The sequence below is a fragment of the Quercus robur genome, chromosome 6 (genome assembly GCF_932294415.1).
Source record: "Quercus robur chromosome 6, dhQueRobu3.1, whole genome shotgun sequence".
Classification (NCBI taxonomy): Eukaryota; Viridiplantae; Streptophyta; class Magnoliopsida; order Fagales; family Fagaceae; genus Quercus; species Quercus robur.
In genome coordinates, this window is record NC_065539.1 from 52,876,410 (window position 1) to 52,900,296 (window position 23,887).

General features: G+C 34.0%; 3 protein-coding genes across 3 annotated transcripts; 1 reads left to right on the forward strand and 2 right to left on the reverse strand.

Annotated features, from left to right (window-relative positions):
* Nucleotides 1–7,767: 7,767 nt before the first annotated feature.
* On the reverse strand, nucleotides 7,768–9,972 carry LOC126689458 (uncharacterized). The gene has a single exon (XM_050384651.1). The coding sequence runs from the start codon at nucleotides 9,935–9,937 to the stop codon at nucleotides 7,859–7,861; it is 2,079 nt and encodes a 692-aa protein (XP_050240608.1). The 5' UTR covers nucleotides 9,938–9,972; the 3' UTR covers nucleotides 7,768–7,858.
* A 7,167-nt stretch (nucleotides 9,973–17,139) lies between these two features.
* On the forward strand, nucleotides 17,140–18,959 carry LOC126689463 (protein CDC73 homolog). The gene is made up of 3 exons (XM_050384663.1): nucleotides 17,140–18,253; nucleotides 18,525–18,607; nucleotides 18,737–18,959. Exons 1-3 carry the CDS (start codon nucleotides 17,197–17,199, stop codon nucleotides 18,827–18,829), a joined length of 1,233 nt encoding a protein of 410 aa, XP_050240620.1. The 5' UTR covers nucleotides 17,140–17,196; the 3' UTR covers nucleotides 18,830–18,959.
* A 3,390-nt stretch (nucleotides 18,960–22,349) lies between these two features.
* LOC126689468 (non-specific lipid transfer protein GPI-anchored 5-like) lies at nucleotides 22,350–23,711 on the reverse strand. The gene is made up of 3 exons (XM_050384678.1): nucleotides 23,304–23,711; nucleotides 22,912–22,971; nucleotides 22,350–22,690 (listed from the first exon to the last, which is right to left on the reverse strand). The coding sequence occupies exons 1-3, from the start codon at nucleotides 23,620–23,622 to the stop codon at nucleotides 22,560–22,562; spliced, it is 510 nt and encodes a 169-aa protein (XP_050240635.1). The 5' UTR covers nucleotides 23,623–23,711; the 3' UTR covers nucleotides 22,350–22,559.
* Nucleotides 23,712–23,887: the final 176 nt, after the last annotated feature.

The following is a 23,887-nucleotide window of genomic DNA, read 5'->3' on the forward strand; positions in this document are numbered from 1 at the left end:
CAAATTTTCACAAAGTAACCAAGGATTTTTCTCAAAATTAAATGCCTGCGTTATTATCCAGCAGGGACTAAAACTGAAAAATATAGAAGGAGCACATATCTTAAATACTAGAACTTAACCAATAAACCAATCCAATGGTGCTTTGAGATGTAAGACGAAAAAAAGTTCCTGCTTAATAGCAAGGCCACCAGCATCCATTGTTTCCTGTTGTAATCGACGTAACATCTCCCAAATTCTTCTCCACAACCAGATGGACATATGCCAAAATCAACAGGGCCAAAACAGCCACAGAATAGAAAGAACATCACTGAATCGAGAACAACTCTAATCAAACATCTAACAAGAAATCCAATAATAAAGTTACTGCATCATTAAAAGGAACATACGAGTAACTAAGGGGCATTTCCACAATCACATATTATAAGCAAGACTGATCAAAAAAGGATCATTGAGTCATAAACTGATAACTGCAAGGAAACAAAATAGTCAAAATTAAAGCAACAATTATGTCATAAAGATGAAAGTATGATACTTTATGAATATAGAATATTATGATAAAGAACATCATAAAATCTTGATTCCTGAGTGAACTTCAATTTCAACTTTTGAGTAGTCAGACAAAATGTTGAAAGGAATTAACTTAGGTAACAGCGTTTAAATTTTTTATTTTTTATAATTGATCTAGACATTGCATTATATGATTTTCTTTTTACAATTTGTTTTTATTCTTTTCCTCTTTGAATCTGATTTCTGAGCTCAAGGTCAAAGGAGAATGTTGGATTTTATTTTTTAACCGGTCACAACAATTTATAACAGTAAACTTTTTTACTATTAACATTTAAATTTTAGCAAGGAGAATCCTACTCTTTATTGGTATAGATGAAAACTGAAGAAGATGCATGTTCGTGACTGAAAAACACAGGAAAAAATGTGTTTAACATCCCTACTGAGTTCTGACTTCCACACTTTTCTGAACAATAAAAATCATTTGATAATATATAAGACAAGCTAACAAGTGCATGATAACCCACTTACCTTCTTCTCAAAATTGGAAAAAAAGAAAAGAAAGTGCTTGATAACCATAAACTTCCAAAAAAAAACTAAGCAGTGTGAAAACATTAGGTGACACATCCACCATGAACCATGGCGACATTCAGCATACAGAGTAATGATATAAGGCACACCAAAGGATATAAGTTTAAATAATAAAATTATTATGTCTATAAGTGTATTTGCATACTCTTCACTTGCAATGGCTTGTTCTGTCAAAGCTTCCTAATCGTTAATGCATTGTCCAGATGACTTAAAATTTGTCATATGACTTGATTATCAGTTCACCTTTCTCTGTATGTACTCTGCCTTCCCTCATTCTTGCCACCACCTTGTCTTAAATGAAAATTTTATACCACAAAACTATCAGATGCTACATGCATATGATAGATAATTAGGATCCTTCTTCAAAACATAGAAAGGTGTGTCCTGTTTGTATCATTGTGCAGATAACTTTAAACCAACATCTGTTTTCAATTAATTAAATCTTTTCTACCAGAAAATAGAGATAATAACAAGAGAAATTAAGGGAAATAACGTCCAAAAGAACACTTGCAGGATGTACAAGAGAAAATTTTGGATACCCTTATCCAAAATATAATTTCTGTCTACTCAAAATGACAGATCCAAAAGAAACAACGAAAGAGAAGATGAAACAGTGTTCTATTCCCATGGGGAAGATTCTTGTGTTCTCTACATAGCCATATTTCTTCTGTGCGTGCATTATAGTATCGACAGCTCATTTGCACTCCTCACATATATACCTTGCGAGACATTTTCTTCCTTCTCTACAGGAATGTGGACCTCAATGAGTCAAATGGCCCGATAAAATGAATCAATGCCAAAATTTTTGTTTTTTTTACTAACAGAATGCCACATCAAGAAAGCACATCCGTACTTCTAACTTGACCTTTTTCTAGTTAAACTAATTCCCATAAACTAATCTAATCTAATCAATGCAAGAGGGATTGAGAGTGCAGGATAATAGTTACAATCAAACTGATGCACCTTTGGGATAAATTGTGAGGTTGCCTAGAACAAGAGAAACTACTAAGAGCATTCGCATCCCATATTTTCATACTATTCTATTTTACCATCTCAAAAAGTCACTTTATCAATTATACAATATCATTTTATAATACACTCAGCATCCCAACTTTTATTTTACTATACTACACATGAAAATAATATAAATTATACAATAAAATATATTTTATTCTCTCTCTCATTTTTGTCTCCCTTCCTCTTTCTCAACTAGTGGTCAAAACTCAATACACCATCCACACAGCAACCACCCTCTCAACCACACCACCTCCACACAGCAACCCAGTCACCACCACACAACAACCACCATGACACCAAAACCCGTTAACCAACAAAACCCTTCTTCTTCTTTTTCATCCTCAGGATTCATCACCGTCTTCACCGAGATCAATCACTTCAACCCAAAACCCCAACTACAAGAACAAGCCTTTCCCACCACCACTGAGATCTTCCTCTTCTGTGACCCGATCATTGACCCAAACCCACACCACCACCACGATCTCCGATCTCTGCCGATCCACACCAACCCCGAACCCAAAATCAACACCCAACTCCGTCACACCAATCCCCATTCAAAAATCAACACCCAAATCCAAAATCTCCAATCCACGCCCAGATCAACACCCAGCTCTATCACGCCCAGATCAACCCAAATCCAAAACCCATAACCCATAACCCATGGCCCACCACCTGACCCATGATACACCGATTGGAGCAAACCACACCCACATTGGAGCAAACCCATTGAAGCCACATCGAACCCATCGGAGCAAATAGCACTGAGAGAGAGGAAAGGGAGAGGGAGAAATCTGAAAGAGAGAGAGACGAGGATGACAAAGTTGAGAGAGTGGGAGAGTTAGAGCAGATGAGAGAGAAAATGAATAAAATAATATTTTTATTTTTACAATTGAGCTACAGTGCAAAATTGCTAAGCAATTGCTACAGTGCGCAATTTTGGGCCCAAAATTGCTTAGCATCCGAAATTGTCTATGTACACTATTGCAAAAAAATTTGCAATTGTGCTACAGTGCAATTCTAACAGTGTAAAATTTCGGGCCCAAAAAGCACTGTAGCACAATTGCAAATTTTTTTACAATAGTTTACATATACAATTTCGGATGCTGAGCAATTTTGAGCCCGAAATGCCAAATTTTCCTTACATTTGGCATTTCATAGACCCAATGCGAATGCTCTAATCCTAAATATGGGAACCTTGGATCCCTAATTGTAGTAAACAATATGACTATCAGTATATCACAAAGCCATTATAAATCATCATTAACTCAAAGAGCTATAGAGTAAGACAACAAAATAACACTTGGTATCTTAAGAAAACCAGCAACATCAGATGAACAGAAACTAGCAGTTACAAATTCAAAAAAATTTATTATCCATCCCTGTAACATTACTTGCTGGAAGAATATAAACTACATATCTTTCATTACATTTTTCAGTGGTAAAAGAATTTTTATTTTTTTTAGAAAAGTATACAATGAAGTGACACCCAGCGAAAATAAAATAGCCAATTACTATAACTTCAAGATTCATTAGTTTTGCATTCAAGTGGAAAGTATTACACTATTTTTTTGACATGGAACAATTACACGATTAATATATGCAAATTAACAGTACAAGTCTTCAAAAAAAAAAAAAAAAAAAAACAGTACAAGTCCTTGTTAATACAGACTGTACTGAACGTAAAGCCATGGAATTGATCACAAGAAGGATCAATTAAATTAGAATCTAATGAACCAACAACAACAATGTAAGTGATCAGCAAAATTGTGAAGGTCACAAAAGAAGCAAAATATAAAACAATTTGTTTAAGGCAAGAATAATATGGTTTGAGCTACCTCCTATGACCGGTTCTCTTAGAAGCTCATTGGGTTAATTTGATACTTATACCAAGTATCAGGTCCATAGGTTCGAGAACTGGTGAGAGAGAGCTACCTCCTATGATAATATTGCAAAGCAGGCAAGTTCAATTTGTTGTCCTCATAATGCATTCATCTTTTTGACAGTTTTTTATCTCATCCCTAATTCCTTCAACAGATGACTCTCAATTCCTTATAAGCCAGACATTATATATAATTGAAGCTGTCATTTTCTTCTTGAATAACATATATATTCAAAATCTGCCCCAGCCACGTATATATGAAGAATTTCAAGCAAAAGTGTATCAAAACCAAAAAAAAAAAAAAAAAATATATCTAGCAAAAGAAGAAATTACTAACCTTTGGCTGTAGATTTTCATAAATGAAGTAACAAAGGATTTTCTCCAAATAATATGTTATCATCCAGCAGGAACAAAAAAAGAAAACGCCCGGCTTAAGTAAATCTACAACTTGACACCATTAAACCAATCCATCCACTGACGTAAGACGAAAAAACCATTTCTTCTCAATAGTCAATGGCAAGGCCACCATCAGTTGTGTCACCTGTTGCAAATTTGTAATCTAGAACATGATATCTCCATAATTCCTTTCCACAACCAAATGATCATAACCAAAAATCATCAGAATTTCTTAGTCTAGTTTTAAAATAAACTGATCAGAAATATAACTTAGTCCCTAAACAGTTAGTTATTTTTTCTCAACTGTTTTATGGACTAAATTGGCTTTAGGGACCAAATTGGTTAGTTTTAAAAAGTTTTGAACTTAATTTGCATTAGTCCGAACCTCAGGAAATGTAAATGGAATTTACCCTAAAAAAATAAATATAGTTGAAGGTATTTATAGACAATTTTGCAGAGGAAAGCAAATTCCTAGAAAAAAAAGGAACTCCTCTTCACTTCTCAAAGCTTTGATAAGTAACTCTTACTATTGGTCTTTGATAAGTCATATCAATATGGTATGAACCATATTTTCTTCACATTTAAAAAGAAAACTTTAAAATATCTTCTAATCTTTATTTTCTCTCTATACAAATAAAATAACAAAGAAAACACTCAAATATAATAATAAAAAATGAGCTAAATCATACATGAATCCTTAAGTTCATAATTCAATAATTCTATAAAAGAAGAAAAGAGAATATATATATATAACACATAAAACAAAGTTGAATCACATATAAAAATAGCTTAAGTATGCATTTGAATGATGTTTTTGTTAGAGTAAAATACTATTTTGGTATGTAAATTTTTAATTTAAATTATATTACTGTGTAAAAAAAAAAACACATAATACCTGTAAAAAAAAACAGCAACGTATTCAACAACAAAATCTTCCTCTTTACACGTGACTTTTTAGATAATTATTGTTCATACAGATTTACCAAAAATGTTTTTGGATAAAGTTAAAAAAAAAAATTGTAAATAAGGTAATAAGTATTTAAGTTTAGAGCAAGATTTAGGTACAGTACTTAAGTGTTGTTCCTTAGGTTTCTCTTAAGATTCTATCATGTGGCTTTTTTCACATTAATGGAAGTGTATTTTTAAGTTAAGTAGCCACATGACAAAATCTTAAAAGAGGAACCTAAGAAACAACACCTAAGATATTGTATATAAGTTTTGTCCTTAAGTTTAAAGTAAACACCTTCTCTTTTTTCTCCAAAAAAAAAGTATCCATATGTAATAAACTTTTATTCTTCTAAAAAAATAAACTTTTGTTAATACAGACTGTACTGAACGTAAAGCAATGGAATTGATCACAAGAAGGATCAATTAAATTAGAATCTAATGAGCCAACAGCAACAATGTAAGTGATCAGCAAAATTGTGAAGGTCACAAAAGAAGCAAAATATAAAACAATTTGTTTAAGGCAAGAATAGTATAGTTTGAGCTACCTCCTATGATAATATTGCAATGTAGGCAAGTTCAATTTGTTGTCCTCATAATGCATTCATCTTTTTGACAGTTTTAATCTCGTCCCTAATTCCTTCAACAGATGACTCTCACTTCCTTATAAACCAAACATTATATATAATTGAAGCTGTAATTTTCTTCTTGAATAACATATATATTCAAAATCTGCCCCAGCCACTTATATATGAAACTTCTTTTCAAGAATTTCTAGCAAAAGTGTATCAAAAAAAAACCAAAAGAATTTCTAGCAAAAGAAGAAATTACTAACCTTTGGCTGTAGATTTTCATAAATGAAGTAACAAAGGATTTTCTCCAAATAATATGTATAATGAGTTTGCCTGTGCACTCATTGGTATAATGAATTGGTGGCTTTGTAAGATAAAAAAAAAATAGTGTAATATGGTGGAAGCCACTGATAACTGCAAATTCCATGCAAATTTTTAATGTATAAGAATGTGAAGTTTAATATTATGGTAGCCTTTCCCTTGTTATGTGCAATTAGATTTTTTTTTTTTTTTTTTTTTTTTTTTTTTTTTTTTTTTTTTTTTTTTGTGTTTCTTAAATGAAGTGGTGAGAAAGATTCAAACCCAGGTTCTGATTCAAACCCAAGTTCTCCTTCATGGGAGAACTGAGCAATGCAACTAAGCTACAAAGCTCTTAATTATATGGAATTAGCTAGGTAATAACGTGAGGAGGGGTATACACTACTAATATGGTAGAAGAATGTTGTGCTTCCTATTCCACTATTTTTTATTTGACAGAAATCAATAATATAAAGTTAATATTATTATCATTTTGTGAAACATGGTTCTGTAATTGACTGTACAACTTATTGTTCGTTATAAAAACAGTTATATAATCTGTGTGCTTATTTATTCGTGGATAAATTTGTAAAATAGAATATCCAAATCATTCATCTTAGGACCCTACTTAGGTGAGACCAGAACCCAGTACTGATCCTATAAGGCACCTCCCTCCACCCACCCCCCCCCCCCCCCCCCCTTTCTCTTTCATGTTTAGTTATGACCATACTTAGCTGCTAATGATTGTTCCAACTCAGTTATGTTTTGTTTTTGATAAGTAATAGAATTTTTATTGAACATGAGTAGGGCTACTCTATGCTCACGTTGATGTGCATAAAGCACCTTTAAAAAAAATACAAGCAAATCAATCAGAAGATCTAAGAGAAAGTTGAAAATAATTCCTTCAACAGATGACTCTCAATTCCTTATAAGCCAAACATTATATATAATTGAAGCTGTAATTTTCTTCTTGAATAACATATATATATATTCAAAATCTGCCCCAGCCACATATATATGAAACTTCTTTTCAAGAATTTCTAGCAAAAGAAGAAATTACTAACCTTTGGCTGTAGATTTTCATAAATGAAGTAACAAAGGATTTTCTCCAAATAATATGTTATCATCCAGCAGGAACAAAAAAGAAAACGCCCGGCTTAAGTATAACTACAACTTGACACCATTAAACCAATCAATCCACTGACGTAAGACAAAAAAAACCTTTGCTTCTCAATAGTCAATGGCAAGGCCACCATCAGTTGTGTCACCTTGCAAATTTGTAATCTAGCACATGATATCTCCATAATTCCTTTCCACAACCAAATGAACATAACCAAAAATCATCAGAATTTCTTAGTCTAGTTTTAAAATAGACTGATCAGAAATATAATTTAGTGTCTCAAGAAAGTCAAACATCTAACAAGCAAATCCAGCAATGAATAAGCTACTGCATATTTAAAAGGAACGTACGGGCAATTCAACAATTAATCACATCATAGCCAAGAATGATCACAAAAAGGGATTACCGAATCATAAACAGATAATTCCAATGAACCATAGTCAAAATTATTGCAAAATTTATTTCATTAAAGATGAAAATAGGAAAATTAACATGAACAACTACTACTTAAAAAAGCTCCTAAAAAAGTCATGGACATTAATCATAGATTGCAAGCTTCTGGTACATCTCTCCAGAGATAGCTTCATGCATGACAGCAACAGGGTTGATAATCCCACCATTTTCCAAGAACAACTTGACCAAATTCTTAGAAAACCCACTCACCAGAGCCACCCCACTCTGATCGGATGGAACAGGAGTGGCCTTAGAGTTCCTAAGGTTCCAAAACACAATCTCAGGCACCTTATTGTACCCCTTCTCCCTAAACTTTCTCTGTATAACCTCATAGTCAGTTTCCCACCCTGACCTCCTCAGCCTAGCCTCTCTCTCTCGCTGTTGTGTAGCCTCATTCCGCCTCTGCCTCCTCTCATTCACATCGCTCTCCGACTCGTCACTATCCATATCCGAAGAATCATCATCCATACCATAATAACCACCATACTCATAATGCCCAGATGCTTCATCAAACTCCATATCACTGAAAACAAACACTTTTTGTATAAGTTGGTCCTCAGTCAAGTCTGCTTGAACAGCCACATCCAGAATCTGATCAAACACAGCCTGAAAGTTGGTGCTCCCACCCCACTGCATATTTCTAATAAACTGAGTCTTTTCACTCAGGCTATCTCCTTGAACCATTTGAATGGTAGGGTTGGTGTCAAAAGTTATCACTTGACCTTTCCATGGGTCCTCACTAAGCTCCGAGATCATCAACCCTAGAGCCACACAAACATTCATAGGTTGACCGTCCATACTCCCCGACACGTCACAAACCGCAATGCAGTTACTCAGCTTGCCCTTCTTCAACAAGTCATCCACCATTCTCTTCCACTGAAGCTCCGCCACCTGTCCTCCATCGCCGTCATTCAACGAAGCGATAATCTCATGTGGGAGCAACGCACCCGCCGCGATTGTTGCCTCACCATGCTTCACGCTTTCGAGGTACTCCTGGAATCGCTTGTTGTCGTGTTTCAGAAAGAGTTCCTTGTAATTCTTCATTGCCACAGAAGGTACACGGTTGTAAGGCAAGGTTTCCCACATATTTGCACTCATATACACTTCGGGGAGTTCCAGAACCTTATGGAGTGGGACCAAAACTTGCTTTCTCAACCTATCTCGGACTCTATAAGCATAGTGAGCATCTTCTAGGGTTTGATATTCCGGGTCAGACTCTTTAGGGAAAACCCGTTTAGCAATGCTCTCGCATATCAACAAGGACTTGTCGTAGGCCGAGTCAATCGTAGGGCACCATTTCGCTGCAAGACTGATATCTCTATGCTTTCCTTCATTCAAAGCTTGCATATCAGCCTTCAACATGTCAGCAAAAACATCGGAAACAGCGTCATGCAAGAACCGATAATCCGGATCTCGCTTATACCTCTCGAAAGCTTTCTTGGCCATGGCCAAGACCCGTTCTTTCCTCATCGTCCTTGCGTGCTCTCTTTCGAGATTGACCTTAGCGATATTCTGCTTAACCCTCAACTCCTTGGGCAACTTTGAAGTCTTATTCTTGTTCTTATTCCTCTCGGTTTCTTTCATATTTGCGAGGTGTTTTCTCGCGAGAGAACGCATTCTGCCTGTGACTCTTCCCCTGCCTTGCATTCTTCTGCCTATGCCCATGGCTGCTTTTCTCTGGTCCCATTCTCTCTTGGCGATTTCGCGTGCCGACTCACCTTCAAGAATTAGGTAAAGAATTTCCAGGAGGTCTTTGAAGTAACCGAAGTCAGCGAAAGATCTAGCATTGAGGGCTAGGGTTTTAGGGTGGTGTTTATGGAACCAAAGCGCCGCCGTATAGAACCGTTGCTTGTCGGATTTTCCAGTGCCACGTACACCACGGAGGTTACAGATGAGTTTGAGTGTGGTGAGAGGGTGGTAGGCCCAGGCTTTTTGGACTCGCTCGACGGTTTCGTGGGATGGTGTGGAGGGGACAACATGGAAAAAGAAATCTAAACATGGGTTTCCTGTCTCTTTGTAGGTTAACGAACAGTTTTCTGTGAAGCCGAGTGTGGGTTCTTGGGTTGAAAGATTTAGGGTTTCAACTGAGGACTCGATGGCGGTAGTGGTGGTGCTTTGGGTGTTGATCTGGGGTGGGCCGAGAAGAAGGGAATCTGAGGCCATTGGGATTTTACTTTAGGAAGGGTGAGTGAGACTGAGATTTTTGATTGAGATTTGAGAGAGAGAGAGAATTAATATCAATTTTCTCTGATCGCTACCAAACACCTAAGGACCATCATAAATACAAAATAGCCACCATCAAAACCACGGCTGCCATTGGGATTTTGCTTTAGGAAGGGTGAGGGAGACTGAGATTTTGATTGAGATTTCAGAGAGAGAGAGAGACAGGGAGTTTGAATATGATCTGTGATTGTGACTAGGGTTTACAAAGGGGATTTATATACACACGGAGTGCTTATATGCTGGGTTTGCACCGGCTTTAGTATGAACTCACCGTCTAAATAAAAGCTTTCATGTTAGGAAAGGGCCCACCTGATGCTAGTTGGCCCATTTTGCATGTCGAACCAACTTGAAAAAAACCCAATCCCAAACCAATCAGATCACTCAACCAAAAATCAATAAATTCTTCAAGAACCCAGGTACAAAAATTTAAAGGATGAAAAACGCACAACAGTCAGAACATTTAAGGAAGTAACATGGCCAGGTTGGCTGTCTGCTCCTCATGATCCTCATCGATTTAACGATAGATTTGCTTTTGAACCCATTTTCTTCTGGGTACTTCGTATTGAAGCGCATAGTTGCTTAAGTATTTAGAGGAAGTCAGGCAATCAAAGCAGTGTTGGTATAAGTGTGCGAAGCATATTTGAAGAAGTGCGCTATATGGACAGAATGGGCGATGATAACGTGGGCTATATAGAACGCTAGGAAGAAGGTTATTTTACGTAATGCAAGTCTCTCATGCATGAGTATCAAACGTTGATGGCCAACCAGAGGACATGATTTGGTCTAAGGCAGCTTTTTCAATTTTTTATTCTTTGATTTAGTCAATTTTTTTGGTCTGCCGCAGCTATTTTCAATTTTTTATTCGTTTCTTTAGTCATGTCTTCTGTTTGTGGTGATGTTTAGCCTGTTTCTTGTTCTGTAGCGTAGCCGGATAGGCCGTTGTGGCTCAGGATCCTATTCTTATATTTTTGTACTTTTGCCAATTTTAATATATCAATTCTACCTTCTTCTGTTAAAAAAAAAAAAAAAAAGATGTACGCCTTTTGGAGTTTTTTGATCAGCTCAATGTTCTATTTTATATATATATATATATATATATACGCGCATGTAATAAACTTTTGCATATATATATATATATATATATACAACAACCCAAGTTTGCATATATGTACAGTATATATGCATATATATATATATATATACACACATATATATATATATATGCATCGCATGGCTTAATTAAAATTTATATATAAATAATTATTTTATTAATTTACTTAAAATAAATAATAAAAATAAATAAATATTTTACTTTTAAGTTACATAATGAATATATGTTGTGTGAAATTAAGGTATTATAAAATGTATATATATATATATATATATATATATATAATTGATTGGAAGATGGTAGATGTACCTAAATAAATAAATAAATATATATATAAAATAATTTTCAAAAATACATTGAACTTTAAGGCTCAATTAATCATATATTTTTAAATGGAAAACCTTTGAATTTAATAGTTAAAAACTATCCAAAACAGTAATTAAAGCTCAAACTTTTGTACTCATTTATTATCTTCTACAATAATTGGTTCAAGTTTTAGTTACATACTCACACTTTCATCTCTCAAAGTAATAGAGAAAACAAACAGGTTTATTCTTTGTTCTTTTTCTAAAGTTATATCTTAACTAGCATTATGTCGTGCGATACACAGCTTAATCAAAATATATATATAAATAATTATTTTATTAATTTACTTAAAATAAATGAATATTTTACTTTTAAATTACATAATGAATGCATGTTGTGTGAGATTAAAGTATCATAAAATGCACGTATATATATAATGATTTTCAATAATACATTGAACTTTAAGGCTCAATTAATCACATATATTTAAATAGAAAACTCTTGAATTTAATAGTTAACTATCCAAAACAATAATTAAGGCTCAATTCAGTAATTAAGAACAATCTAAATTATTAAACATTTAAAAATTTAACCACCGCACACCCTTGGTATGATGGTCACTCTACAAGTATAAGTGCTAGTGCGATAGTCACATGAGAATTTAATTTTTGTTCTTGAAAGTATGGAAGAAGACACTAAAACTTGAGTTAGTTTCATCCTACCAAGTTTAAATTTAAACTCAGACTTCGTTTGGGAGGAAGGAATGGAATGAAAAGGAATGAAAAGAATAATTTTAGAATATTCTTCCCTTCCCTTGTTTGGGAGTTTTAATGGAGGAAATAGAAAGTTCATTCCCTTGTTTGAGAGTTTAAATGAGAGGGAATGGAATGGATAGGAGAGAATATTCATTCCTCTCTATTCCTTTAAAATCTCAAATTTTCATTCTCCCCAAAATTATGAGGAATAAGAGGGAATGGAATTAGATTTAATGATTTTTTTACTAAAACTCCCAAAATACCCCTATATATTCAACTCTTTATTTTAAAATAGAGGTCTAATAGTAATATTATTATAAAATAATTTCATTACATTCCCTCTATATTACTCCCAAACAAGATCACTTACATTCCATTTATTTTCATTCATTTACATTCCTCAATTTTAAAACATTCAATCAAGGTTACTTAATTTAATTCCATTCCATTCCATTCATTTCCCTTACTTAAATACATTCCATTCCTTTACATTCCCTTATGATCATTTCATTTCATTCCAGTTCCTTCCCTTATAAACTCCCAAATGAAGTCTTAAAGTTTAAGTCTTGTGCGTTGCATGGTACATGTATGTGTATATGCATGAAAAATTATCTGAATTCAATATTTATTATAGAGAATAGGTGTTCTAGTCTTACCCCTGTCCGACTAATTCTTGTTATGATCCTTTGTGTAGTGTGTGCATGTGCATGAAAAATGATCTGAATTTAACATTTATTGTAGAAAAGAGATAGTGTAGTCTTACCCTTGTCTAGCTAATTTTTATTATAATTCCTTTGTTTTGTGGGGAGAGAGAGAAACGATTGTTTTGAAAAAAAGGGTCAGTGTATAATATATAATAGCTAAGATATTAATTTTTGGAAGTGATATCTCATATAGATTAGTATTTCAATTATGGGTTTTGGTAGTTAGAAGTTAACGCATAGTAGTTAATAATTAGAAAATTACTTTAAAATTTTTTTTAAACCAATCCCTTAAAAAAGTTTGAGTAGAGTTTAAATCATGTTAATAAATTTTCTCTCTATTCAATTTTTTGAAATCATGTTAATAAAAAGTTACTGATAAAACTATTATCAGTAAACATTTCCTAGGCTTATTTATTTAGCTTTGTTGCTAAATTTATATAAACTCTTTTATTTTATTTTGAGAAATGATATGTCTATAACATTTTTACAACAAATTATAAGTGGAATGTTGTTATTGGTTGTTATTGTTGGGGTAAAAAAGTAATCTTAATGTTAGTTTCAAATTTGAACCAATAACAACTAACCACCTATGATTTGTTGTAAAAATGTTGTAGACGTAGCATTTCTCACAACCAAAAACCTATAAACAACAATTTACATTCAATATAAAATATAATCAAACTTATTCATAATTTAAAATTAAGAAATTAACACACAAATTATAAATTAAGATATAAATTTATAAAAAGAACAAAGAATAAACCGGTTTTTTTTTTTTTTTTTTGAGAAGCAAGTGTGAGTATGTAACTAAAACCTGAACCAATTATTGTAAAAGAGAATAAATGAGTACAAAAGTTTAATATTATGAATTGGGTTAAAATGTATGTGAGAAGTTTTTAATATTTTTTTTGAAGTTAAAGAAAAATAGCTTAAAAAAAATGAAAAAATAATAATGAAGAAAGAATGCATACTTGTTATGGGATTTGGGCATTCACATATTGGAATAAACTTTTTTTTTTTTTTGAGAAGATATTGGAATAAAATTCACTTCAAAAAGGATATATATATATATATAGGTAGAGTTTCATTTGATATAGAATTTAAATCCAAATGGAATTAAGATTTCTAATCAATTTGTTTGTTGCTATCTCATAAATCCCATACAAAGTGGAATAAAAAAAATGTCATATGAATTGGAAAAAAGGAAACCTTTCTTTTATAACCAAAAAAAAAAAAAAAAAACACAAACACAAACACAAATAAAGGTTCTTTTTTTTTAGAAGAACAAATGTTTATTATATATAGATACTTTTTTTTTTTTTTGAGAAGAAAGAGAAGATGTTTACTTTAAACTTAAATACTTATTACCTTATTTACAATTTTTTTTTTAACTTTATCCTAATTTTTTTTTTCGTAAATCTATATGAATAATAATTATCTAAAAAAAAACAAATTCACGTGTGAAGAGAAAGATTTTGCTATTGAATATGTTGTTGTTCTTTTTACGGGTATTATGTTTTTTTTTTTTTTTTTTTACAAAAAGTAATATAATTTAAATTTAAAAAAAGGAATAGATGAAGATTGTTGTCGTAGTTTTTTTTTTTTTTTTTTACACATAGTAATATAATTTAAATAAAAAAGGATTAGATAAAGAGTTTGAATTGTAATCAAATTAAATTTTTTTTATCAAAACTTATAAATTATAATTAAAAAAAAAAGGATTAGATAAAGAGTTTGGATTGTAATCAAATTAAGATTTTTATTAATTTAGAAATTATAGGAGAAGATAAGTACAAAAAAATATATTTATTTTTTTAAAATTCAAAAAAAAATTCTGCAATTTAGTGCAACCACTTGGCGCAACCACGACTTCTAAGCCCAACTTTTATTATATAATATACTAGCCGCTAATTCGTGCAATGCACGAGAACTTAAATTGATTATTAAACTATACAATTGCATAAATTGCTCCTATCTGACTTGAATTTGTGTTTACTAATAATAGTTTTATCAGAAACTTTTCATTAACATAATTTAAAAAAAAAAAATTTGAATAAAGAGATAATTTATTAACGTGATTTAAACTCTACTAAAACTTTTTTAAGGGATTGGTTTAAAAAAATTTCAAAGTAATTTTCTAATTATTAACTACTATGCTCTAATTTCTAACTACCAAAACTGACAATTGAAATACTAATTTGTATGAGATACTACTTCCAAAAATTAAAATCTTAGCTATTATATATCATATGTTAACTTTTTTTTTTTTTTCAAAAGAAGCGTTTCTCTCTCTCCCCGCAACACAAAAGGGATTATAATAAGAATTAGCTAGACAAAGGTAAGACTACACTACCTCTTTTCTACAAAAAAATGTTAAATTCAAATAATTTTTCATGCATATACACACACATATAGCATGCAACGCACAAGACTTAAACTTGGTAGGATAAAAGCCACTCAAGTTTCAGTGTCTTCTTCCATGCTTTCAAGGTCAAATTAAATTCTCATGCGAGTCTCTCTACTTCAAATTTTTAAATGTTTAATAATTTAGATTTTTTTTTTAATTATTGAATTAAGGTTTCTACTTAAACATGATTTCAATTATTGAAAATCATTATTGAATTAAGGTTTCTACTTAAAGTTCAATGTATCATTGAAAATCATTATATATATATATATATATATATGTATATGTATGTATTTTATGATACCTTAATCTCGCACAACATGCATTCATTATGTAACTTAAAAGTAAAATATTCATTTATTTTTATTATTTATATATGTATTTTATGATACCTTAGTCTCTCTACTTCTTTGTGTTTGCTTCTCTCTTCCCTACTATTTTCCTTTTAATTGTTGTTGTGTTTGTGATTAATTATGGTTTAGAATGTTTTGTCAATTTGGGTATTACTTATTGTACGGCACCTAACACCCAAGTTCATATTAGGTCTTGGACCATGAATCAACGATATGGGCCAAAGATCCAACCTTCACATCAACAAGAGCCCCGGCCTAAACCCACGAATTGTTGCTAATGTGAACTGAGTGTTTTCCGGACCCTTAGAAGGCGGATTGTGTACACCCTGCTCACAAGGTTCTCGGGAAACTATTTCTGGGCACTATGCATATGCTCGGTCACATTGCCCGGGCACATTGCCGTTTAAGTGCTCGACATAACCTTAGGAAACTCCACTGCCGAACACGTTAACGGAAGTGGGAACCATTTCCAAATCCACTCGTACCTAAAAATCCACTTAAGCCCATTGACATTGGACCCTTCTTTGCACTAAGAGAGAAAATAATGATGATCACCCCATTAACGAAAGCTATAAATAGGAGAAATGAATGGATAGTTAGGGGATGCAATTCTGAGGAAAGAAAGAATAAGGAAATAGAGAGGAGATAACATTGAGAAAGAGGGAGAAAAGTGATTGCATTGGGTCCCTTATCCTAAGACAACCCAAGGTAGAATACCCAGACCCACCATACAAGTAAATTGCGAGCCCAAATAGTGGTTTGGCCTAGCAAGCCCGTCTTTGGAGCTTACATTTATATTTATCATTCTGCACATCAATTATTTGAATATAAGTGTGCTTTGGTAATTTTGTAATTAGAGGTCTAAACATTCACTAATATTTTACACACCAAGCGAGCATTCATTCTCTTCACTTCTCAAAGTTTTGATAAGTAACTCTTACTTTTGGTCTTTGATAAGTCATATCAATATGGTATGAACCATATTTTCTTCACTTTCAAAAAGAAAACTTTAAAATGTCTTCTAATATTTATTTTCTCTCTATACAAATAAAATAACAAACAAAGCACTCAAATATAATTAAAAAAAAAAGAGCTAAATTATACATACCCTTAAGTTCTTAATTCAATAATTCTATAAAATAAGAAAAGAGAATATATATATCTTACATATAACACATAATACAAAGTTAAATCATATATAGAAATAGCTTTAGTATGCATTTGAATGAGGTTTTTTTTTTTTTTTGATAAAATACTATTTTGGTATCTAAATTCTTTTAAAAATTTGTATTTTGTCTCTAAACTTTAAAAAAGTTATTTTTTTCCTCTCTAAATTATTGAAATTTTTTTACTTTTTGTTCTTAAACTTTAAAATAAATTCTTTTTTTTTTATCCCTAAATTATTTATATAAAAAAATTCTTTCTTGGTCACTATTTTGGGTCTCTATTTAAAAAAACGACAGTCGTTTAGCATGCCATTTCTCCTTCTAATACCAGCATCTACACTCAGTACTGCTCACTCCATCTACACCCAGCATCCACCTCTCTTTTTCTTCTCACAATATGGATCCACTCTCGGCGGTCCGCGACTACACGATCCGAAACGAGCTGGACCGGATCGTCCGGTACAACGACGAGTTCCGGTTCGGGTCGGACTACTCGTTCCCATGCTCCATCGAAACCGGGTACCGATCGAAGCAAGGCAATCTCTACACCTTAGAAACCCTACTGTTCTTCATCAACAACCACCAACTCAAGCACATCGAGTACATACAGAAGGCTCGCACGCAGGGAATCACCGCCGTCACTTTGCCGGACCGGAAACCCTTGCTCGATTATCTCACCGGAAAAGTCTCCTCCTCCGATTCGGTACAATTAAACGACGTCGTAAACCTAAACCCCCAAAAGTTCCCCGATTTGCCCCTGAATTCTTCGATTATTGCGTCCGAGACATTTCCCCCAAATTTCTCCGAACAAAACAGCACCCAATTGCCCGAACACGAAGTCGTCGAATTCACGGCGGCGATGGTGACCTCGATGGAGCGGCCGTTGAAGGATCGAGAGTCGTTGTTGGAGTGCAAGCAGAGGGATTTCTACAGCGTTCTGGTGGCGTCGACGAAGCGAGAGGAGGAGCGGCAGCGAGTCGAGTCGCAGCAGAGGAAAGACGGGCTCGTCGCGAAGAATCGGCTGATGGGCTCGGAGGAAACTCGGTACGGCGTTGACGAGTCGATGAATTACGATAACTCGATGACGCCGAAGCCGAAGATGATGCATTTGATGATGAAAGGGAGCAAGATTGGCGAAGGGGTGCCGATAATTCTGGTTCCCAGTGCGTTCCAGACTTTGATTACGATTTACAATGTGAAGGAGTTTTTGGAAGATGGGTTTTTTATACCTACGGATGTGAAGGTGAAGCAGATGAAGGGGGCGAAGCCGGACTGCGTGACGGTGCAGAAGAAGTTCAGTAGGGATAGGGTGGTGACGGCTTATGAGGTTAGGGATAAGCCTTCCGGGCTTAAACCCGAGGATTGGGATCGTGTTGTGGCGGTTTTCGTGTTGGGGAAAGAATGGCAGTTTAAGGATTGGCCGTTTAAGGACCATGTTGAGATATTCAATAAGAGTGAGTGTGATTGTTGTTTTTAATGCTGTGTTAGAACTAATTTTGAATTGGGTGTGGTTGTGTTTTTTGGCATTTGGGGTTTTGGAGTTACAAAAAAAAGGGTTTTGGGTTTTAGGGGAAATGGGTTTGTATTTTTGCTTTATTTAAAGTTATGTACTTGGGTTGAGGAGGGTTAGATTAGGAATGGTTCTTTTTGCCTTTTTTTTGGTTATGAATTCGTGTATTCTTTGTGGAATTGACTCTGAGTTATGTGTTGGATTGGTGTTTGCAGTTTTAGGATTTTTTATGCGGTTTGAGGATGACAGTTTGGAGTCGGCGAAGACTGTGAAGCAGTGGAATGTAAAGATTATCTCAGTGAGTATTGTTTTTCTTGATCTGGTTGGTTGTTTTGATCTTAGTTATCTTGAATGGGATATGAGTATATCGGTGTTTGCAGCCATGTATTATTAGGATTTGATGTGAATGTATATTGCAAATGTGCAGATTAGCAAGAATAAGCGACACCAAGATAGAACTGCAGCGTTGGATGTGTGGGAAAAACTAGAAGATTTTGTTCGGTCACGATCACATTCTTGATGTGCACCGACTTTTTAGATAAGTTGTGTGAATATTTGTGATGTTTCTGAGATTTTTGACCCTCGTACTCAACGCAACTTTGTATTTATTTAGTTCTGGTATTGGAATAGATTGATTGCTTTTGCTAAAATTCTCTTGAGATTCTATTGCTAGGCTTTGTGAGAGTTTATTTAAACTAATTTGCCAATTGAAAAAAGTTGAGCACAACCCTCGTTCCTGTGCTTACTTTTCTCGTTAGCTAAGCCTAAATTTCCCTGAGTTTGCTTTGGTTATACTTATCAATGCTGTGGAATTCATTTCATGCATATAACAGACTAGATGATAAGATAAATGTACAAACTTCTCGTAAACAACTTCTGTGCAGCTTGGTAGTAGCTTATTTCAGTATGCTCTTAACCAACCAAGTTGAAGCAAAGCCAGGCTCAACTTAGATCTGTTATTGAGTAGTTGGGAAATTCATTTAGCTATGTCGGCAGATATTTTCAGGATCTTTTATAAAAACACTATTAATTACCAAAGAGTGAGTATCAGTGAACAAGTCATTGGTTGAGGTTATGAGAATACTGATGTATGAGGACAACCAGAGTTTGAAACTTCGAATCCCCCCTTGCCTACTTCTTGTAACAATTAAATCTATTAAAAAAAGAAACAAGAAAAAGAAAAGAAGCTAAGCATATTTGAATATTCCCTGCTCTTTTCTTTTTGTTATCTGGTGTGGCTAAAAGTAAAAGATAATTCAACTCTTAATGATCTGCAATGTTATTAATTGAGGTTCAAATTAATTTGAACTGTAAAGAAAAAATATATAATGGAGCAGTCTGAAATAGAACTCAGTTCCTCACACTAATAAATTTTTTGACTAGGAAGACTGCATTCATATTTGATCATTAAGTAGAAAAAGCATAGCTGCAGCTTTCCTATAGTTGCTAAATGGTTCTAGAAAGATGTTTGATGTCATTGGGGGTAGGTAGGCAAGCGCGATTGATCTGAGATGATCTTTCGACCCTTCCTAATATTACCTATTTACACTAACAACCTGCTATGAAAAAGCCTCCTGTTGTATGAATGTTTTCCTGCTGACCTGTCTAGATGTAATTTAGAAGCAATTTTGTCACAGTATCAAGTACAACTAGCCTTCTCATTTTACTTAATAACTGGTTAAAATTTTAGTTCAAACCCATGTTTGAGAGTTTTTTTCAAGCTCATTTGCCAATTGAAAAAGGTTGAGCACAAGCCTCGTTCCTGTGTATATTTTTCTCATTAGCTAAGCATAAGTCACCCTGAGTTTGATTTGGTTATGCTTTTCAATGTTGTGAAATTCATACACATTGGGATATCAGAGATTAGGGATGAAAAGATAAATGCATAAACTTCTCATAAACAGCATGTGTGGAGCTTGGTAGTAGTTTATTTTTAGTATGCTTTTAACAGACCAAGTTGAAGCAAAGCCAGACTCAACTTAGTTTTGTTCTTGAATAGTTGGGAGCTTCATTTAGCTGTATCTGCAGATATTTTCAGTACCTTTGATAGAAACACTACCAAAGAGTGAGTATCAACTAACAAGTCATTAGTTGAGGTTATGAGATTATTGATGTATAACTTATTATGGGATGGGAAATTAGGAATTTTTAGAATCAAACCGTCATGGTTGGTGTTGTCATCTCATCTGACATGTCTTTACAATCTTCTTTAGGATTACTCAAAAGCTAAGCATATTTGAATATGCCATCCTCTGTTCTTTTATTATCTGGTGTGGCTTAAAGTAAAAGATCAAAAACAACTTTAAATTTCCTGCTACTTTATTAACCGGCTTTCAAATTCTGGATTGTAAGGGGAAAATATATAATTGAGCAGTCTGAAATAGAACTCAGTTCCTTGCACTGATCTATTGATTGACCAGGAAAACTGCATTCATCTTTGATCCTTGAGTAGAAACGCTTAGCTTCAGCTTTCCGATTGTTGCCAAATGGATATAAACAGATGTTTAATGTTATTGGGGGTAGGCAGGCAAGGGTGATTGATCAGAGATGATCTTTATGCCCTTACTATTACCCTTTTACACTAACCAGCTGCTATGACAAAGCCCTTCTATTGCATGAATGTTTTGCCTCTAGTCCAGCAAGATGGATTTTTGGTTTTAAAAGCCATTTTGTCACAGTATCAAGTACAGCTGGCCTTTTTATTTCACTTAATCACTGATTGTAAAAATTTTGGTTCAAACTGACTTAGAAACAACAGGTAAAACCATTAAAAACCTCCAATAATCTTTTCCTAAACCATAAATTAGAATCTTAATCAATGATTCCAGGTATGACTTTCAGACTTGCTTGGAAATCGGACCAAAAAATATCTTAGATGAGTATGCTTGCTTGAACCTAGGTGCAAGTTGTATAGAATCAACTGTAATCTTTAATGGCACATCCATGGGGATTAAAAGTCTTCTTCCTGCAGATATGTCACATGATGATGAATGCAGCTACACTATGACCGTAGTTTTAAGTTTTGTACTCAAATTCACATGGGCCAGGAAAAAAAAGGATATCACATGCGCAATCTATATTATTACCCCATGTCTTAGGGTTGTAGTTCTATTTTAATTTGATTGCAACAGCTTCTTTGTTTGGTTGTATGCATATATTAATGGTCACTGCGAGTGTTTTTTTTATATCTGGTACTTATCAGGTGCAGAGGCCACGGAGCCAATGAGGGGGATCAAAAGAAATGAAAAACATTTCCTTGACTTAGCAAAAAAAGAAAAGAAAAAGACATTTGTTCACTTGCCAGTATGCCTTACTGAAGAGCTTTTAATAGTGTTGATGGAAGTTTTTCACCAATGATGAGTGGCCTTTTGTGATGTAATTGGGAAATACATTTGTTTCTGGCTTGGCAAAGAAGCTTGGGATGTTTCATTTCCTACTAGTTAGTTGCAATTTAAACAAATCAAGGGAGCAGGTTCCTTGTCCAGGGCTGGTGCCATTCTTGTATCTGTTTCTGCTTTTGCATGGTACTTGTGTTTAGAGCAATCAGCTTCTTGTTTGTACGAGTAGCGTATCAATTATTTTACCTTTTGTGCAAGTGATGATGAAATGTGTGTGATAATGATAACAACTTATGTTGGTAGGCAACATTGAAAAATAATAGGGATATGTATTTGCAGCATATATACAGTCATTCATTTTCAGCAACAATTTTCCTTATTTAAACTTCATTATTAGAGGTTTGTCACAGCTGCTAATCATTTTTTGTATATTGAAGGATCAAATACCATGTCGGAATACAGACTATAGTGGGAAGTAATGAAATTTGATATGCATATAAATTTTCTTTTCTGGCAGTCATGCAAACTTAAATACCAAAGATTGCTGAAGTTAATTTTTTCAGTGAAGAAGTTCTAGAATCCTTGCTTTTTATCGTTTCATTTTGGTTAGTTTACTATCTTATTGTTGAATTGGTTATTGATGACACTGGAAGTGACACTGCATGACTTCTTGGTAATATGTTTAGGTGTCTGTTGTATTACTTATAAGGCAGAAATCATCTTTATTAAGAAGGGAAGAGCACAAGATGTCTCCTCAATAATATAAGAACATATCAACCCCTGAAGATGTCACAAACAATAAATACATAAGAACCCCACAACCTAAGGGAAGTCATAAAAGGAAGAATACGGTAATAATCATCAAGAACAGGTAGGAATGTTTTGCTGTGAAAAGCAGGCTAACAAATGAGATCAATATGTTGTAAAGGCTGTAGCAACTGTTGCAGCACATATAAGGAAGAAGAGATGAGAAATCGACAACTTGATGGAATTTCCAGCTGATGAATTGCCTTCTGTTGATGGCACGGTTTTAGATCCACTTCCTACACAAGTGAACATCAACACGAATGAACAAAGTAGATAAATGAATCCTTGAGGATTCATTGATGAATAAATGATAAATAAAACTTGTTTAGTGCCACTTATTTATTAAGGTATATTGAAAAGATTGAACTTTTTAAACCCAGAATGTGGCTTGTATGAGTCAACATTTGACTGATCATGATATTTTTGCATGTAATTGAACAAATGAAGCAGTTTGTACCTGAAGGAGTTGTATTTGAAGATTCTGTTGATCCTGCAGGAGAGGCGGCCGGTGACGCAGCTGCCAATATTCAGGAAGTATGTTAGCGGAGATGAAAATGATGATTTAATATTTGTCTAAAATGGTATTCAGGAAGTATGTTAGCGGAGATGAAAATGATGATTTAATATTTGTCTAAAATGGTAGCCAGGGAGGATTTTGCATCCATACACAAGGCTATACAAGCATATTAAAGGCCTGTTTGGTTGTGTTGTTTAAATAACACAACACATATTTCTACAATACTTTTTTATTCACACGTATTTCTATAATACTTAAACAATATTACTAGAATAATATTACCAAACAGGCCCTAAAATGTAAAAAAAATGAGAATTATAATGTGTTCTTACCATTACAGCGGCTGATAGGTGGGGTCTGAACATTACAAGCACCAGGCAGGGCTAGAGCCAGAGTCTGGTTTATGTTGATTCCCAATGACGCGCCACCACCATTAAGGACTTGACACAAGCACTGTGGTTGCGAGCGGACTACACTAGCAAGCTGTGAGCAGCAGCTTGAAGATGGTGTTGAGGAGTTGCCGGTAATGTAGTTAAGGCATGGTGACATACTGATGATCACATTTGAACAACTTGACTGAGCCGTAGCTCCTGCCCAGAGCATAGTCACCAAGACTAGGACCAGAGCCATCTCCATTTTTCCATGAGCCATTGGAAGTTGTCAAATATGTGCTAGAAATGCCTGTGGATTGCTCTGATCTTGTATCACTTAAGTTTTGGATTAGTTTGGTGGAGCAAGGGGGGAGATTTATGGCTTTTTGTAGGGAAATCAAGAAAGAAAGAGACAAATGAATGATGGGTTTGTGTGGTTCAACAACTTCTCCTACTTTCTAACGAGCTTCTAATGCGTGGTCCTAGACATTTGGCGTGCTTAGAAGTTCATGTGTTCTGACCTGGAGACTTGGAATTTTCTTCAG

Bases quoted from the DNA above. Each gene is read 5' to 3' on its own strand.
- LOC126689458 (XM_050384651.1), bottom strand. From the start codon at position 9,937: ATGGCCTCAGATTCCCTTCTTCTCGGCCCACCCCAGATCAACACCCAA.
- LOC126689463 (XM_050384663.1), top strand. From the start codon at position 17,197: ATGGATCCACTCTCGGCGGTCCGCGACTACACGATCCGAAACGAGCTG. The intron at 18,254-18,524 runs GTGAGTGTGATT...TGGTGTTTGCAG, and splicing joins TGTTGAGATATTCAATAAGA to TTTTAGGATTTTTTATGCGG. The intron at 18,608-18,736 runs GTGAGTATTGTT...GCAAATGTGCAG, and splicing joins GGAATGTAAAGATTATCTCA to ATTAGCAAGAATAAGCGACA.
- LOC126689468 (XM_050384678.1), bottom strand. From the start codon at position 23,622: ATGGCTCATGGAAAAATGGAGATGGCTCTGGTCCTAGTCTTGGTGACT. The intron at 22,972-23,303 runs GTAAGAACACAT...GAATATTGGCAG, and splicing joins ACCTATCAGCCGCTGTAATG to CTGCGTCACCGGCCGCCTCT. The intron at 22,691-22,911 runs GTACAAACTGCT...TCACTTGTGTAG, and splicing joins TTCAAATACAACTCCTTCAG to GAAGTGGATCTAAAACCGTG.